The sequence below is a fragment of the Meriones unguiculatus genome, chromosome 6 (assembly GCF_030254825.1).
Source record: "Meriones unguiculatus strain TT.TT164.6M chromosome 6, Bangor_MerUng_6.1, whole genome shotgun sequence".
NCBI classification, from domain to species: Eukaryota; Metazoa; Chordata; class Mammalia; order Rodentia; family Muridae; genus Meriones; species Meriones unguiculatus.
The window spans coordinates 51,629,112-51,648,180 of NC_083354.1; the positions used below are offsets into that span (position 1 = coordinate 51,629,112).

At 42.0% G+C, this 19,069-nt stretch overlaps 1 protein-coding gene across 2 annotated transcripts in view; it reads left to right on the forward strand.

Moving 5' to 3' along the window:
• Positions 1–19,069, forward strand: part of Pik3cb (phosphatidylinositol-4,5-bisphosphate 3-kinase catalytic subunit beta) — a 104,477-nt gene that overhangs the window by 50,145 nt on the left and 35,263 nt on the right. For both annotated transcript variants that reach the window (XM_021636595.2, XM_021636594.2), the window contains exons 7-9: positions 2,311–2,481; positions 3,771–3,848; positions 17,431–17,682. In XM_021636595.2, coding sequence (XP_021492270.1) covers positions 2,311–2,481; positions 3,771–3,848; positions 17,431–17,682 — 501 coding nt within the window. The remainder of the gene's footprint in view (positions 1–2,310; positions 2,482–3,770; positions 3,849–17,430; positions 17,683–19,069) is intronic.

Genomic DNA, 19,069 nt, shown 5'->3' on the forward strand with positions numbered 1-19,069 from the left:
GATTACAACTGTTAGGTCCCAGTTGGTGTGTTTGTGTCTGTGTGCATATTGTTTGAATTCTTTGAGTATATTCTGCCTGCAGTGACCAGTGAGATGGTTCTGTGAGTATAGGGTATTTGCTTCTAAGCCTGATAAATTGAGTTTTGATCCCTGGGACCCATAAGGTGGAAGTGGAAATTGTCTTCTGACCTCTACATTCGTGGCATATTGCATACACTCTCCCCTCTGTCCATAAATAAATAAGCAAATAAGCAAACAAACTAGTTAACTAATGGTCTCACTCTCTCATTGCAAGACATTAAGCTGCCTTAAGTTGTTTCTGGAGTGCAGTGGAGTTCACATAAGAGAGGTACAGTGCAGACAGTACATTATCCCATTCCCCTCAAGATTTGCTCTTTAAGTTGTGTTATTTTTTTGTGTGTGCTATGTCTCCTGGCTGCCCTGTACCTTACTATGTATGTAGATCATCCTGGTCTGGAACTCCCAGAGACCCATCTGCCTCTGCTTCCTGAGTGCTGGGCCTAAGCTGTGTACCACCAAGCCTGGCTCAAGATTTTCTTGTGAATATATGCTTGGCTTTGTCATCGAGGAACATAAAGATAGGTGTATTGATTTGGGAACTAAGAAGTGGTTGCTAAAGGAGTAGCACTTGACGTGAGAGGTCAGTGTTTGGCTTTTGTTTTATGGAAGTGTTGGTGTTTAGGAGACCAAGGCCCCGCTCTATAGCCCTCAGGGAAGTAATCCTGCATCAGCCTCCCAGCTGCTGAGCTATACGTGTGAGCTAGCTAACACGCCTGCCTTCTTAGGCAGGTGCCAAATATTAGAGTGATACCTGTATGGAAGGAAAGATTTGAAGCCAGGTGTGGCAGTGCAACTCATGCTGTGTAGTCCAGCCAGTTCAGGCTGTGTGATACCTTGTTTCAAGTGTCCAGAAGGAAAATGGGTTGAGATTAGTTTAAAAGGTCACAGAATTTCATACCCTTTGTTAAGGTTCTGCTGTTGGCCCCTGATTCGGGAGGGGCAAAGGACAGTTACAGTGTACATGCACAGCTTTGGGGCAGTTGGACTCTGGTTGATGAGGAGGAAGAAAGTGAAAGTGCTTGGTGAGCAACCTGGAATCACAAACTTCTTTTCCTCATGTTCTGTTATCTTGCAAGGCATCCTCCAGTTTTACGAAAATAAAATAGAGCCATAGGCTGAAAGACCAGAAAGTCTTTCCTAGGTAAACTGCTGGAATGCTCACCTCGAGTCCTGTCTGAAAAAGGGCCATCTCAGGGATCCTCTGGAATGAACCACATATACCATTCCTGGCAGATTAGCTAAAGTATAACTTGGGCATCAGACAAATCAATTTATGTTTGCGTCTTAGAGATAATGGGATATATAAGTTAACCCTTTGGATTTTCATGGCCATGAACTGTGAAATGGCGCTTGGTCTCTTGATGAAGAATAGCCATACTGTGTGTGTCCCTCTCACTCCATTCCTAGGTAATTAGGCACTCAATTAACAGTAGATGGGGCTTTGTTGATTGTTTGTTTGTGCTGGGGACTGGACTGGGTTCCTTGCACCTGCTGCGCAGAGGATCCATCTCTCCAGACTACATCCTCAGACCTTTGTTTTTTGAGTCAGGTCTCTCTTGCTCATACTGAGCTAACTTGCTGTTTTCCCAGCTGGCCTCAAACTTGTGGTCCCTAACTTTAGTTTCCCAGCAGTGCGCCACAAGGATGCACCGCCATGCCAGTTGCTGTGATGTGATTTTATTACATTGCCATTTGTTTTGTGTATATTTGTGTGCACCAGGATGTGCTTGTGAAGGTCAGGGAACAACTTGTGGGAACTGTTTCTCTGGAACCACGATGTAGGTCAAGGGTAAGCATGAGTCATCAGGCTTGGTGACAAGTGCCTTTACCCACTAAGCCATTTCACCACCTCCTGTAGTGTAGTATTTTTAAATTATCTTTATATTATGTGTATGGCTGTTTTGGCAGCATGTATGTCTATGTACCATGATATGCAGTGCCCACAGAATCCAGAAGTGGGCTCTGGATTTCCTGGACCCGGGGTTAGCAGTTATGAACCACCTTGTGGATGCTGGGAATCCAGTCTAGGTCCTCTAGAAGAGTAGCCAGTGACTGGTGCACTGCCTCAAGCCTTCCTGCGTTGTGATTTAAATGATTACATTATTGATACTGAATTGAGTAGCATATACATGTACTGTACATTTAGCATAGTGTCATTCAGATTAATTTTCTTTGTTGATTTACATGCTTGCCTAAAAATCTCTTCCTTTGTCTCTCTTGCTATTGCAGTATATCCGAAATTGTGTAATGAATAGGACCCTGCCCCATTTCATTCTTGTGGAATGTTGTAAGATCAAGAAAATGTATGAGCAAGAAATGATTGCTATAGAGGCTGCCATCAACCGAAACTCATCCAACCTTCCTCTCCCTTTACCACCAAAGAAAACACGAGTTATTTCCGTAAGTTTCCTGTGTCAGCCTTTGGTAACCCCAGAGCCATGTGATTTTCAGTTTGTGTGCTAAGTCTCAGACCTGTTTCCTTTGCTCACTTCTCCTTCTGTGAAAATCAACATCTTTGCCAAAAGCTTATTGCCATTTACTTGAAAAATAGTTTATTTTTTTTCTGCATGCTATTTTTAGTGTTCTCTCACCAAATACTATCAGACTAGACATTATACTTTATCAACTTGAGACAGGACACAGACCGTATATTTATGTTTTGTTTCTTTTTTTTTTTTTTTTTTCAGAGTCTTTCTTGTAGCTTTGGTCTGTGACAAGCTTGCTTCAGCTTTCTAACTGCAGTTTATTTAATTTCTATCAGTTTAATCAGAATAGTTTTGATATGAATGTGAGGGTTAAAACAATGATCCACTGTAGACTCAGGCTGACACAGAACTTCTTATTTAATTTAGACCCAAGGCAATTATCTTGCCCCACCTTCCTATGTGCTGGAATTACAGATATGTTTGAGCACATCCCCTTTTTGCCCTCTGCCTCCCTTCATTTCTTAGCAAAATTGAGTGCTAGTAGTTATAATGCTTAATTTGATATTTATGATTTTTAGGGGGGAGAAATGGAGTTCAAGACAGGGTTTCTCTGTGCATAGCCCTGGCTATCTTGAAACTCGCTCCATAGGCCAGGCTTGCCTCAAACTTGAGATTCGCCTGTCTCTGCCTCTGGAGTTCTGGGATGAAAGGTATCCACCACCTTGTCTGGAAGTATTTGTGATTTTTAATTGTTAGATCAGAGCTCTGTTTCCATAAATTCGCCCTATGTGAGAACTGGAAGACCTCCATGGCTAGCGTCTTAGTTAGGTTACCATTGTGATGAAACCCCATAGCCAAAAGCAACTTGAGGAGCAAAGGGTTTATTTAGCTTACACATCCAGTGTCATGGTTCCTGGGGGAGGGAGGGGGGTGTCAAGGCAGGAACTCAAACCATGCAGGAACCTGATGGCAGGAGCTGATGGAGAGGTGCTGAAGGAGGGCTCACTCCTCATGGTTTGCCCAGCCCGCTTTCCTATGGAACCCAGGGGCGGCACACCCACAGCGGACTGGCCCTTTCTGCATCAATCTAGAAAAAGCACCACAGGCTTGCCTCCAGCCAAATTCTGTAGAAGCACCTTCTCAACTAAGGTTTCGTCCTCCCAGATGGCTATAGTTTGGGTCATCTGACTAGCCACCACAGCTATCATGTCGTATTCGTTCCTTTCACTTAAAAGCCTCCGTGTTTATTTCATTCTTTTACAGCATGTTTGGGACAACAACAACCCTTTCCAAATTGTCTTGGTGAAAGGAAATAAGCTTAACACAGAAGAATCCGTAAAAGTGAGTACTTGTTAAGAGTCGAATGACCTTGATAATTCATGAGCTCTGTGTGGTGTCATTCCTCTCCATCATGTACGAAAGACAAGTGTGGCAGCTTGTTATAAAACTATTGAGCATTCTTTCTCTCTTGTTTTTTGAGACAGAGCTCATATAATCTATCATTGCCTCAAGCTAGCTGTGTTGCTGAAGCTGACCTTGAACTTGATCCTCCAGCCTCCACCTACTAAGTGCTGGATCAGAGACATTAACCACTGTACCTGACAGCATTTTAATTTTAAAGAACTATTTGAATAGTTAGAGATTTATTGGAAAGCCTGACATTATTTTCTTAGTATATATCACAGACGAAATTCTGGTTTTAGATCAGGAACTTGACAGAAAGAAGTTTATGTGTGCTGATTGATGACGCTGCTACAATTTATTGGATGTAGTAAGCATTTGCTGTGTTATGTTAGAAGTAAAGTTTAAATGTGTACAGCTTAAAAATATTGTTTGAACACTGGTATTACAATAAGGGCTTTTGTCTTATTCTCATTCTCAGCTCAATTTTTCTTTTTAAACTGTGTATTTCTAGCTAGCTTGTAGTTTGCCTGTTTTCTGTTTTAATAGTATCTGTCTTCTAATTTAAAACTTTTATTATTTTTTTCTTTCTTCTCTCTCTCTCTCATTTTTTAATTGAGACAGTTTATTTATGTAGTCCTGGCTGCCTAGTTATCCTGCTAGAACTTGCTCTCTAGACCAGGCTGGTCTCAAACTCCTGCCTCTGCCTCCTGAGTGATTGAAGGCATGTACCACTATGTCTGGCCTTTTCTCTTTTCTTTTTTCCTTCTTTTCCTTTTTGTTTTTAAAGACAGTCTGCCCTGTAGTTCAGACGGGCCTCACACTCCCTCTGTAGCAGAGATGACCTTGGGACTCCTAATCTGCTTCCGGCCTGCCAAGCCCTAGGATTACAGGCACATGCTACCACTTCCTGCCTGTATTGTTTCTCCAATTTAAAAAGTATATCACAGGATTGGAGAGATGGTCATTGTCAAAGAGCACCTTCTGCTCTTGCAGAGGACCCAGCTTCAATACCCAGCACCCACATAGCAGCTCACAACCATCTGTAACTCCACCTCTAGATTAACCTATATATATTCTCTGACCTCTGTGGGAAGTGAAACGTTTGTAAAAAGCATATCATGACTTTTCCAACAAAGCATGAAAAGGATGAAGAAACAAAGATGTTCATCTTTCTTTGTTTATACATTACAAATCATATACATTATTCATTTAATGTATATGAGGGCTCTATTGGCATGTACACCTACATGCCAGAAGAGGGCACCAGATCTTATTATAAATGGTCGTGAGATACCATGTGGCTGCTGGGAATTGAACTCAGGACATCTGGAAGAGCAGACAGTGCTCTTAACCACAGAAACTGACACATTAACACATAGAATGGGCAGCAAGAATGTTTGGGTTGTATTTATTTCTTTTATCTGTTGAGCGTCACTATTGATCAAGCATTCAGTAGTTTGTTTTACTCTCTTTTGAATATCTCTTAGACATTCCTGTGGAGTAGTAAGTGTTCAGTAGAGTTCGTTCTTAAAAGCAGAAATCAAGCATGGTGTTGTGAGTCTGTAACCCCAGCGCTTGGGAGGTGGAGGCAGGAGGATCGAGAATTTAAACCAGGCAGGGTTACACTAGACCCTGGAAATTCAATGTGGGCAGAGTTTATATAGTCAACTCTGCCTCTGGTCCTTTGGGGCATAATCTATATTTTATTTTATGCATGTGTGTGTACTTTCACCAGGGAATAGCCTTATAGATGCATAATGTAAATAGGTAAAGCTGGGGCTGCATCCTCATTCCTCACCTCTGTAGGCTATCATGTGACTTCCAAAGATAATTTATCAGTTGCTTTGTCTTGGTATTGGTTGTTTTTTAACTCTGTTGGGCCTTGCACAGGATAAATACCCCCCCCACACACACACACACTGATCTGTGGGTGGGTACAGGAAGCAGGAGAAACAACCTTCTCCAGAGGCAGTTTCCAGTGAAACAGCTCTCCTTATTTGGGGGGTGGGGTGGACAGGGCTAAATAAACCTTGGGAGTGGGTAGGGTGAGCATACATAATTGGCTGGGACTGAAGTGCAGGGAATGTTTCATTTTTATGAAGAGGAATTCCAGATGCTTTCTAGACATGTCATGATAAGAAGAGAGGAAGTTTAACCTGTAATCTGGCCACCAGGGTACGTCAAGGGTGGCAGAGGTGGGGGACACGAGGCAGCGTGCACTGGGACATACAGAGCAGGGAGGAAGCATTCCTACTTCTGCCAGTCTCATGAGAGTTCTGGGGTTTGGACATGTCTCAACCTCATTCTTGCTCTGGGCCAGCTCCCCTGGTCGCATGGCTCACTGGCCCCACATCTCCCCTTTTTTGTTTTATAAAGGGTAGGTGTCATCACAGTCATCAGCCTCTATGTGGGGAATTGTTTGGCCCTAAACCAAGAACCTGGTTGGCGGTGATTTTTGTAATGCTACTTATCTGATGGTTTAGAAATTGGATGAGTCAGGGTGCTAGGAGAAGTAGGGCCCCAGTGGCCAGTAAATGTCAAAGAGGGGAAGAAGCCAAGCTACCAGAGGGCTTTCGTATCATGGGGTAGGGGTTTTGGGTGCATAGCATGCCAGGAGAACTTGCCAGGAATCTTAGAGCATTTGCATGCTTTGTTCCACCAGCCCAGATTCATTGACATAGAAGCTGTATTCCTGCCTCAACACAAGGCAAGTCTCTTCCTGTTCAGCAGTTAGTAAGTCCAGAGCTCTCCAGTTTTGTAGAACAGCCCCCACCAGGGAGGTGAGCTGTTAGTGGAGCAACTCAAGACTGTGCATGATAGAAGCCATAGTCTGGTCAAGCTTATCCTGGAAGCCGTCAGCCAGGTGTTGTGTCTGGTCTTTTTGCTCTGAAAACACACAAACTTTTAAAGCAAATATTGTAGACACATTTCTGCATTAACACATGTATGGATGAGCAGTGTGCACAAATCAGCTAATGATGATGATTCTGTGCTTTGTGTTTGAACAGATGAAAAGGCACGTGTACAAAATAAATGCAGAAATAAATGTAATATAAAGATTTTAACATTTAATTGCATATTCACAATGCAGAGTACAAATATGAATTGTCACAAGTTAAAAAACTTAATTTCCCCAGAGCTATGTAAGCTTTTTATTTCTTTTGTGCCCATTTTGGTAATTTTTGTCTTTCAGAAAAGTACCTACAGAGTGCTCCCTCACCCCAACCTTTCTTTCTTGTCTGTCTGTCTGGTTTTTTGAGACAGGGTTTCTCTGTATAACTACTGCTCTGGCTTTCCTGGACTCCCTTTGTAGACCAGGCTGGCCTCAAACTCACAGAGATCTGCCTGCCTCTGCCTCTTGAGTGCTGGGATTATAGGCATGTGCAACTATACCCAGCTGCCCTAACTTTTCTTACTTTCATTTGTTTGGTTTTGAGACAGGGTTTCACTGTGTAGCTTTGGCTGGTCCCTGTGTAGACCAGGGTAGTTTTAGCTTACAGAGATCTACCTCCCAAGTTCTGGTAGCATGTGCCACCGTAGCCAGCACTTACTGTGTGTGTGTGTGTATGTGTGTGTGTGTGTGTGTGTGTGTGTGTGTGTGTGCTTGCAGGTACAAGCTTGAATGTGTATATGCCATGTTAATGTAGGTGTCCAAGGAAGAGATGGTTATGAGTTGCCCTCTTTTAGGCCTTAGGAACTGAGCTTGGCCCGCTGAATCATTCCATCCATAGAATCCCTTTAAAGAACTACCAAATAGGCCACGCTCTAGGAAGATAATCTCCTTGTGTGAAGTTGGTTCTTTCATGTAGCATATCTAATCACCAGAGCTCAGTCCAGCATAGATAGCCACAGGACCAGATGATGTCCTACAGGGCTCTGTGGGATCTGAGGAGAAACCTTGAGCAGCTCAGGGATGATTCACTGCTCTCTAATGTCTGGCTTCCTGGTCAGTCTTTGCCCTGTTTTGTGTTTTTCCATCTTTTGTGTGTACGTAGCTTTTCTCCCCTTCGGTGATAGTGTCTCGTGTGGTCCAGGCTGCTCTCAGACTCACAGCTAAGGCTGGACATAGACTCTTGTTCCTCCTGTCTTCATCTCCCAAGCGCTGAGGCTGTAGACATGTGCTGCCGCACATACACACATAAGTTAGCTGGTGCTGCACACACGTGCACATCTCACTGTTCAGCAGATGCCTCAGCTCCCTGCTGCTTAGAGCACAGAAGATCACATTAGGCACTCGGAGCATGGAGAGAAGCTGAGGGCCGTCCTAGTTGGACAGAATCTTCTGAGTATCAGAGGCAGCAGAAGTGTCAGTCTTGCTTCAGTCTTTTCTTTTCTTTCTTTTTTTTAAAAAAGGTTTATGTCAGCATTATTATGTGTACAATATTCTGTCTGCATGAACACCTGCATGCCAGAAGATCTCATTAGTTGTGAGCCACCGTATGTATGGCTGCTGGGAATTGGACTCAGGACCTCTGGAAAGAGCGGAAGAACAGCCAGTGCTCCTAATCTCCGAGTCATCATCTCTCCAGCCCTTATTGTTCCTTTTTATTGAATTAAGTATTTTTCTTTTATCAAATGTGTGCACATGAGTGTAGGCACATGATCTGTGTGGAGGTCACGACAACTTTGGGGAGTAGGTAGGTTCTTTCCTTTCTGTGAGTTCTGAGGATTGACCTCAGGTCGGCAGGTTTGTGTGGGAAGCACTTTTACCCGCTGAGCCATCTGGCTGGCTCTGTTTTTTTTTTTTTTTTTTTTTTTTTTCCTTCTCATTTACTCCAGTGTCTAAATAGTACATTGGAAACAGCAGCAGCAGTCCCAGGGACAGCTTCAGGGATGGGCAGAATCCTAAATATCAAGAGTTGGACTTTTCTTTCCACTAGAAGTGTTGTAATCCCAAGAGTATGGTACATCGTTGTGGGCTTTTCTCCCTGCTTTTTTGAACAGACAGTGCTTAGCATAGCTTGTAAGAAATACACACAAATAAACCCTAACATTCTGGTTGGATGAAGGGATACCTGGAGTTGGGAAAGTACGGTTAAGTTTTATATGCTGTTCAGCTTATTCCTTGGCTGTGCATATGAGGACCTGAGTCTTCAGTGTCAGACTGGCTGCACGTGTGGAAGTAACCCTATACAAGCACTGAAGGTGCTGGAACTGCGACTGACATAGAAGGCTCATCGGAATGCCTCAGATAAAAGGGCAGTGCTCTGCATTGAATGTGCATACCACGCAGCATTCCATTCCTAACAGAATGTCTGAGATACACTTCAGAATCACTTGGCGGGGAAAGAAATCAAGAAAAGTCAGTCCTATGGACACTGACAATCAGATGCAAGGCTGAGCTGATTCAGGTGTCATGGGGACATTAAACAGTTATAAGAAATAAGTTTCAACAACTAATGGCAAGCACACATTCCAAAACAGAATATGTAAAAGAAGAAAGTCTCAGCCAAGCAATAGAAGCTAAAACTGTTAATGACACACTGTGATCCCATTACTTGGGAGGCTAAAGGAAGGGAATATGCAGGCCAGCCGGGCTATAGTCTAACATGTGTCCAAAACAAACAAATAAAGAAATAGAAGCTAAGAGAGGCATGGTGGCTCTTGTCTCTAATCCTGGCTGTTGGGAGGTCACCTTCTAATATACAGTAAGTTAAATTCTAGACCACCGTGGGGTATAGGAAACTGTCTCAACACCAAGACAAGCTAAAGATCCCAACTAAGCCTAAAGAGTGCAGTATATTACATTTTATAAATTAAACCGGTTGTAGAATGGTATCAAGAAGGACAATGTTAGTGAACTTGAAGATTATTCAGTACATTTTGCTGATCTTTGAACAGCAGAGGAAAACAAAGAGTGGTGGGCAGAATGGTATGCATTTCAAGGATTGTGAGGCAATCCCAGAAGGTCTAATAGACTTGGACTCTGGGTTTCGTAAAGGGAAGAAAAAGAGTACAATTCAGGAAAGAAAAAAAAACCCACTTCAATAAGTAATCACAGGAAACCTTTTCATGTAAGCATACAGATTCAAAAAGCTGGCTGAACCCAAACATGGTGCATGCATATTTTTTATTACATGTAGCAGTTATTCATCATAATACCTCCTAGCTTTGTGGTGTGGTTTTTATGTGGGTTTCAGCACTCCTAATCAATCAAATATATGGAAGTAGAAAAAAAATTTCCCTCTATCGTCTGGGCACTAAATACAGTGTGTGGTGAGTTTGTACATTTAATATAGTAGTCACCAACATCACCACACGCCCATAGTTTTCCTCTCTAAGTCATAACAAAGCTTCTAAAGCCCACGCCGTTTCCTGAATGACGGGAGAATCCTAATTATGAGGGGCAAACTGGGAAGTGTGAGGATAGGACCTCATTTTGCACAGGCTGACCTTGAACTCTCTCTCATCCTGCCTCCACATTTCAAGTGTTGGGATCATGGGTGCATTGCTATGTCTAGATGGAGCATCTTTTATAAGAATATTGAACTCAGTCCTGAGTTCTGAGAGAGCGAGCTTCAGAAACCCTTGATGTCTGTATAGTAGTTGAAGGGTTTCATCTTGTCTTGTTGATTTTGTTTTTAATGGATTTACTGGTAGCTATTGGACTTTGGGAGCAGGATTGTGGGATTCCTCAGTTAATTAACAATTGATCAGAAGTATTGACGAATCCTGGAACTTGAAACTGGCACGGAAGTGAACTCTTATGGAACTAAGCCTATGAATAGTGTCGAAACTGAATTGTAGGCTATTCATATAGGAAAAATAACTACACGTTTGGTGCCTGAAGTCTATGAGTATAGTGGAGATAGAGGTACCTTTCCTTCAGAGAAATGATTAGGAGTACGAAGTTGACATAGTTTATGAAAGATGGGAATTCACCCTTTTCTTTGTGCTGACCTCTTTTTGTGTCTAATACCTAAAGGCAAAAAGTAGTGGATTTTGGCCACAGTGTGGAACAAGAAGGAAATTAAGGTGTTGATGTTGTGAAAAAGGTTCAAATCTTGCCCAACACAACATTTTTAATTGGTGAGTATAGGAATGCAGTTTGTGTGTTGGCTTGACACCTCCCTGCTGTAGCACAGTGACCAGTCCTTTGCATGACAAAGCCTGTTTCTCCTGCTTTTCTAATGTGTTATTCTACTCAGATAATGAAATGTGACTATATGAAGCATGATGACACCTTGATTTTTTCCCAAATGCATATGGACTTTATGTATTTATAATAAACTATGGTAAGAACAGTGATGAAATAATCAGGAAAGCCACACGCAAAAGCTACATTCAGCTTTTCTCTCGTGGCCCCTCTTGCTCCTGGCTTCTTGGCCTTCTCTCCTTTCTCTCTTAGGCTGCCCCCTCTTTCCCCTTCTCTCTCTTTCCCTCTCTTTTTCCCTCTGTCTCCTCTTTCCTCCCATCATGTCCTGTTCTCCCTGCTCTCCCTTCTCTCTCTCTCTCTCTCTCTCTCTCTCTCTCTCTCTCTCTCCATATCTATCTAATAAACCTCTTTTGTATATTAAAAAAAAGTTACATTCAAGATGTTTAGCCCATTTGTATTTGGCATAAAATTATTAATTTTTGAAAATACTAGACTCAGATATTTGGAAAAGGGACAGTGTTTTTGTTTTGTTTTTGTTTTCAAAGTTTCATGTGTCATATTTTGAAAAAAATTTAAAGCCATTTTCTCAAAATGAAACCTTTGTTATAGTTACAGGATTCTAAATTCAGAAAGTTTTCATTATCTCATTCTATAGATCATTTAAAATACCTACTTTAACATTTTTTTCCACCTTAATTATTTTAGTGAATTACCAGATTTCTCAAGCAGAAATCATCTTAATGACTTCCTCTTAAATGATTCACAGTGATGCTCTTAAATAATGATTTTTATTCTACCCAGCAAATTTCTTTAGGACGTGTAGGTCTTTATAGTTACCAAGTCGAAGTTAGACTAGTTCCTTGTTATTTTTTCTCAGATCACACCTGTCTGTGGGTGTTCACAGCTGGCATAGAACTTTTCTAGCCAATTGAACTTGAGTATTTTGAGCTTTTTAAAACTTGTCATCCATAATACCCACAGTGCCGCTCCACTCCCAGTATCTAAGGCTCAGCAGATGTTTGTTGGTGCAGATAAAGCTATACTTCTTTCCCTTTTTTGGAGATTGACTCACTATGGCTGTCCCATGTCTAGAATTTGCTGTGTAGCTGAGGTTGGCTTTGAATTCACAGAGATCCTCCTGCATCTGCCTCCTGAGTGTTGGGATTACAAGCGTTCTGTCTTGTTTTGGTTTTAAGCTATTATTAAGTAATATTTAGGGCTGGAGAGGTTAAGAGCACTTTGCAGCAACCACAGGGTGGCTCCCAACTGTCTATAGTGAGATCTGGTGCCCTCTTCTGGTGTGCAGGCACACATGCAGGCAGAATACTGTATAAATAATAAATAAATCTTTTTTAAAGTAATATTTATTCAGCACTTACGGTGGGTGCTTGTTGTAACTTCTCAGTGATTGTCCAAACAACAGAGGATGGCTGGATTTTAGAGCTCAGGTTCTCTTTTATCAACAAAACCTTGGAAAGTGTTCATTTTTAAAGCCATAATTTACTGAATGTATTATCTTTAACATCTCTATGTGAGAGGTAACAAGAACACATAATCATAAGGTTGTTGGGTATAAGTCTAGGATGTGTATACTAAATCCCCACTTCTAGCCTCCCACAAGACAGATACAAATGTGTTCTGAATGCTCTATTCAAGATTTCAGAAATGATTTGTAAGAATCTCATGTTCTTTTCCATAATGCACGTAGTGAGTTTTCACTTTTTAGAACATAGTGAGGATATTTAATTGACAAACAACAAAAGTCTTGGTATAGCTCAGTTGGTAGAGAGCTTTCCTTCCATGCACAAAACTAGGTTCAATCCCCAGCACCGCATAACTAGGCGTGGTGGAGCACACTTGTGATCACCTGGGACACAGGGACAAGAAGATCATGTTTATGTGTATAACAAGATTAAGACCAGTCTGAGCTACATAAACACTGTTTCTTTAAAAAAAACATACGTGTGTGCGTGCATGCAATTACTTGGTTGGTGAGCTACATATTTATTTAGTTGTCTATACAGCCATTGGACAAAGCAAAGGGAAAACTTAGCTTTGAAACTCTCTAGCTGTCAGTTAATCATAGTATCAATGAAAAAAGGTATATTTAGTGAATCATTATGAAGCAGATACAGTGGGCGATACTGTAAGTGAATCAGTATAGTGTGTAAAACCGTGTCTTTCACAGCGTGGATTTAAAGGATTTAAAGTGCAGTTGACAGTACAGTCGAACAGAATCATTCTTGGAGATCCCAGCCTGATCAGGGGACTGCACTTGGCCATGTGGTAGTTTATTTTTATTTGAATTTTCCAAAGTCCTTCAAAAACTTCTGTGTGCATGTGCAAAGGGCTAAAGCTGGGCTTAGGGAAGGGTTAGGGGGATACCTGGCTCTGCCGGGTGTGGTAGAGCATGCCTGTGGTTCCAGCACTTGGGAGGAGGCAGGAGGCTCAGGAGAGTAAAGAACACATAAACAGGTCTGGGGTGATGGCTCAGTGGATAAGGGCACTGGCTGCTCTTTCAGAGGACCTGAGTTTAGTTTCCATCACCCACATGGTGATTCACAACCATATCTAACTCAGCTCCAGGATATGACACCTTCTGACTTCCACAGGCACCAGGCATGCACAAGGGGATCTATGCAGGCAAAACATTCCTATACGTAAAGTAAAATGAATAAATATAAATAAAAAATTATTTAAAAAAAAAATGAGTAATTAAGGAAATATAGATCTACTGAGCTCATGGTAGAGTTAAAGTCTTCCTTGGAAGTTCCTAAATGGAGATTAGCTCGAACAAGTGAGCCACCCTTTGTGCCATTCATGGAGACGTGTAGTGTCTTCCATAGCTATTTTCAAATAGAAAAGCTTGTATTCTTCAGGCTCTGCTAGCCCATTCCACCCCTACATGACCTTACTCTTTATATTAGGCACATAATTTGATCTTAATACTTTTAAAATAACATAACTAATAATGAGATGCTGTTTCAGTGTTCTAATATGCTATAACTTCTAAATTGAGTAGATTACAGAAGGTGTCCTGTCATGTCAAGATACCATCTTAGTAACAGAAAACCTCCCTGAAAGGTAGCTTAATAGGCTTTGGAAACATTTGTAGCTTATTGAATGTGAATCTGGTTCATCTCTGGAGAGTAAAAGGCAGTGTGGTATTGACGAGTGAAGGGAGAATAAGAAATGATTCTCTCACTGGTTAATCAATAGCATTACGCTTGAAACTGGTTAGTCTAAGTGCTACAGACATCTGTCCAGGGACTTGTGGCACAGAAGAAATGGTAATTGTATTTATCTCAGATGGGGACTTCCAGAGAGAGAGTCAGAGGAGGACAGGTGGGCACTTGGGGATTTTTGTTGAAGTGGAGGCAGAATGACTGATGGAGAATGGAGGATAGGTGTCAGTTGTGAAACAGGGGTCATAAAGTTGAGTTCTCTCATGGGAAGTTGTGGAGTAAGTTGGAACAGCACGTGTCCAAAAAAAGAAATCTATAGCCAGCGCAATGCCTCACAGGGCCAAGGCACTTTCTGCCAAGCTGGACTACCTGAGTTCCGTCTTTGTGGCACACATGGTAGAAAGAGAGTCACCGACCTCCACATGCATGCTCACACACATATACACACGTGAACTCACAAAATAAAATGTGAAAACATGAAATGGAAGGATTAGTGACTTGAGGGTAATGGAATGTGGGAGAAGATAAATTCAGAATGTGACTAGCATTGAGGGACAGGAGAAAGGAGGTTCTGATGTTCTCCCCCACCCACATCCCCAATCCAAAAGAAGGACTAGTTTTTTTTAAAGACTGATTCATTTATTGAGACAGGGTTTCACTGTGTAGCTGTGGCTGGCCTGGAACTTGCTATGTACACTAGGCTAGCCTCGAACTCACAGAGATTCACCTGCCTCCACCCAGCAACTTCTGAGATTAAAGACATATGCCACCATGCCTGGCAGATTTATTTTATTTTAAATTTATGTATGTGTGCCTGTGTGTGGTGTATGCACATGAGTACAGCTGCCCGTGGAAGCCAGACGAAGGTGTCAGCTCATTGTAGCTGGAGTCACAGGCAGTTGCACATTGCCCACCATGGGTGCTAGGAACTGAACCTGACTCTTCAGCTTCTGTAAGAGCAGCTGTGCTCTTAACTGTCTCTCTAGCTCCAGATTGTTTTCCCGAGACTAGGTCTCAGTAGTCCATCTCTTGATTCTGTAGTATGCATCAAATACTGAGACTGCATACCCAGCTTCATTTACTATACCTGTCTATACGTCTGTCTGTCTGTCTGCTTGTCTGCCTGTCTGTGTGTGTGTGTGTATGTCTGTACCTGTGTGCATATGCAGGTGTGTGGAGAGGCCAGAGGTCAGTCTTGAGCATGTTCCTCAGGAGCTGTTTACTTTAATTTTTTTTAACTGCATTTAAACATATTTGTTTATTTATGTTTGTTTATTTATTTATTGTATATTCGCACATGCACATCTATCAAAAATAACTTGTGGGAATTGGTTCTCTTTCCACTCTGTGGGTCTTGGGGATATCAGGCATGATGCAGTCAGTAATATTCTTAGCATCCAACTATAAATTACTTTTATTCCTGCTCTTTTTATAATGTGGTCACGATGCAAATACGCTTTTAATAGTAATTGAATTAGTCCATCTTCAGTTAAGGTATGCACACACACACACACACACACACACACACACACACGTGGATATATATGTGTGTGAAAGTGAAGACAAAGTTGTGTAAGAGGATGCTGATGCCATTCTTGGCATGGTAGACAATATCAGTGGTTGTAGGAGGAAGGTTCTTGAGTTTGGTATGGGATAGAGCTGGCTGACTCTAAACTTGTGATGGTGGGAGAGTTTCTTGTGGTGAGGAATGGAGCCACGGCAGAGTACCTGGGGAGTTAGGAGAAAGGTGGACCAGCATTTGAATGACCAGCCTGGGCTATGTGACAACCTGTGTCAAAAATAATTAAATTTCATATATGCCTATTTACTGATTAAATACATATTAATGCTACATGCTGATGTCATATAGACAGGGCTATGAATACGTTGATACAAAGATACTTCTCTTCAGAAGTGCTGCCCTGCAGATTGCCTGTTTGCCGGTGTTGCCATGCTGGGCTTCACACTGGGAGGCCTTGCTGCATTAAGCAGGTGCACAGGCGGCCACTGCCCCTCCAGCATGTGTTGCTGTCTCAATTTCTACTTTTACTCCTCATCTTTTTTAAGTTGAAGATTTTTGTTGTTCTCTTTTGTATTTTTGAGACAGGGTTTCTCTGTCTTAGAACTCACTTTGTACATCAAGCTGTCCTCGAACTCAGAGACCCAGCTGCCTCCTCCTCCTCCTGAGGTGCTGGGAGATCTTATTAAAGATACAGGCTTCAGTGTGAGGGTTGGGAGAAAAGAGATGCAGAGCAGAAAGTTAGACATGCTCAGGTACTGAGTATAAGCTCCTCAGAGCTGAGTGCAGTCACTCTTGAGGTGGATCCCTGGAGCTCACTGGCTAGCCAGCCAAGTTGAGTTAGTAAGGTTCACTGAGAGAACCTGTCTTTAAAGTACAGTTGGGAGTGTAAGAGGAACACAGCCAATGTAGACCTCTTCTTCTGTCTGTACACATGTGAGCACGTGTGCGCATGTGCGCATGTGTGCACGCGTACACACATACAAGCACACACATTTTCAAGTGACTGAATGAAGTTAATTTATTTTCATTTTCATTTTCTATGGCATTTCTTGTTGGGTTGGCAAGCAGGTCCTGTATGCCATGTCAAGGTAGAGGAATGAAGGATAACTAGAGATGTTCTTTCTAATTTATGTGCAGTGCTGGGAATCAAACCGGGGGCTTTGTACATGCGAGGCAGGTACTCTGTCACCTATGCTACATTCTGACAGTGGAGGAAATCCTGTTAGACATTTTACATGTGCTCTGTGTTTTCCTGTGTGTGAACCTTCACAAAAAGCTAGCCATGTGAGGTGTGATTATACATTTAGTTAGAATATCTCCAACTGTTTCCAACTGCCTGTTGACAGATAATGACACACTGGTAAGTTATTTTCTTTTTTGTATGTTTCGTTTTTCTGAGACAGGGTCTAGCACAGCCCAGGCTGGTCTCAAACTTGCTATGTAGCCAAAGCTGCCCTCGAAGCCCTGTTCTTCCTGCTTCTGCTGTCTGTATATGTGAAATGTCATCCTTACTGCCTTGATTTCTTTAGTCCCGTTCCTCCATGGAAACAGCACTGGCGTTTTGACCAGCGTCTGGTGTTGTAGGCCCTCCACGGACTAAGGGAAAACCAGACGGATCCCCCACGGTGTAGTGAGCGCTCGCCGGAATCTGTGCGCAAGTGTTGACCGTGGCTCTTCAGTGTGTAGCTGCCTGACTGTTTTCTTCCCCTGTCACAGGTCCACGTCAGAGCAGGTCTCTTCCATGGAACTGAGCTCCTGTGCAAAACCGTCGTAAGCTCAGAGATCTCAGGAAAAAATGACCATGTTTGGAATGAACAGCTGGAATTTGATATTAATATTTGTGACTTACCGAGAATGGCTCGATTATGTTTTGCTGTTTATGCAGTTTTGGATAAAGTAAAAACGAAGAAATCAACAAAAACCATTAATCCCTCTAAATATCAGACCATCAGGAAAGCTGGGAAAGTGGTAATGATAACTTCAGAAAGCTGTTTGTATGGTGGGACATTTTAAGGCTCTGAAAAAAAAAAATTGAGCAACAGACATTAAATTATTTTGTGTGACTTGAACCCTAAAAACTAGTTTCAAGACGCTGATAAATTTCTATGTTCATGTCATTTTTACGTTTTTTTCTCAAATTTATTTGAAGAGATTTCATGATACAGCCGTCCAGTTACAGATGTACAAAACCTAGGGTGGCCCAGAACTCCCCTTGTAGCTCAGGCTGGCCTTTAACCCACTTTGATGCTTCTGCTTCAGCCTCTGCATGATGGGAATAGCAGGTAGGAACCACTAGTGAAGACATTTTTAAAACAGCCGGTGTGCACCTTAATTAAAATTCCAGGTTTTTTACTATATATGTAAATATATACACATATGGGTATATTTATTTATGTATTTTAAAATTAAGGTTTATTTTAGGCATGGTGGTACACACCTGTAACCCCAGCACTCCGGAGAGGCAGAGGCAGGCTGATCTCTGTGAGTTCGAGGCCAGCCTGGTCTACAGAGTGAGGCCACGACAGCAAAGGCTACATACCCTGTCTCGATAAACAAAACAAAAATTGAGGAAGATTGTAGATTGTACCTCACTCAGCATACCTGATGTGACTTTAAGACACAAATGCATAACTGAGAATCAGTTTTGGAGTGAAATAAGAATATTTGTACTAAATGTGAAAAATCAAGCCTTTAGGCTAGTTCTAGATAAACTCAGCTCCTTTGTTGCTGTCATCTTGCTGTAGACAAACTGTTAACTTTCAGAATTCCTTAGATTTTGAAATCCTAGCTAAGGATAGTAGAGCTGTTGTTTTGAAGTGCATGCACATGCATTTATATACACACACATACTCAAAGGCATACACACAGATATTACATCCTTTTTTTTTTTTTCTTATTTTGAAAACAGGGTGTTTTTGTGCAGTTCAGACAGCTCTGAAAGTCACTATGTAGCCTAGGTTGGCCTTGAACTCTGTTCCTTTGCCTCTGCCAGCTGAATAAAGTGTGTGCTGCTAGAGTTGTGTTAGAATCAGCCATGGTTTCTCGTGATTATTTTTCAGTGTAGGGATTGCCAGGGCCTCCTATGTGCTCGAGGTTACCTAGCTTGAGACTATCTACTATAGCAGAGGGTGGCCCTGCCCTTCTCATCTTCCTGTCCTGTCATCCTTGCCTTCGTAGTGAGTTTGAGACCAGCCTGGTATACAATGCAACACTGAAGAGGGAAAGGAAGAGCTGGGAACTTCCCCTGCTTATTATGATATGTCCTTCTAAAAATACATTTTAATGTCTCAAACATCATAGAAGGGCTGATTCCTTTATGAGTTTTCCTGCCTTGATAATAGGATTTTCAAAGGTT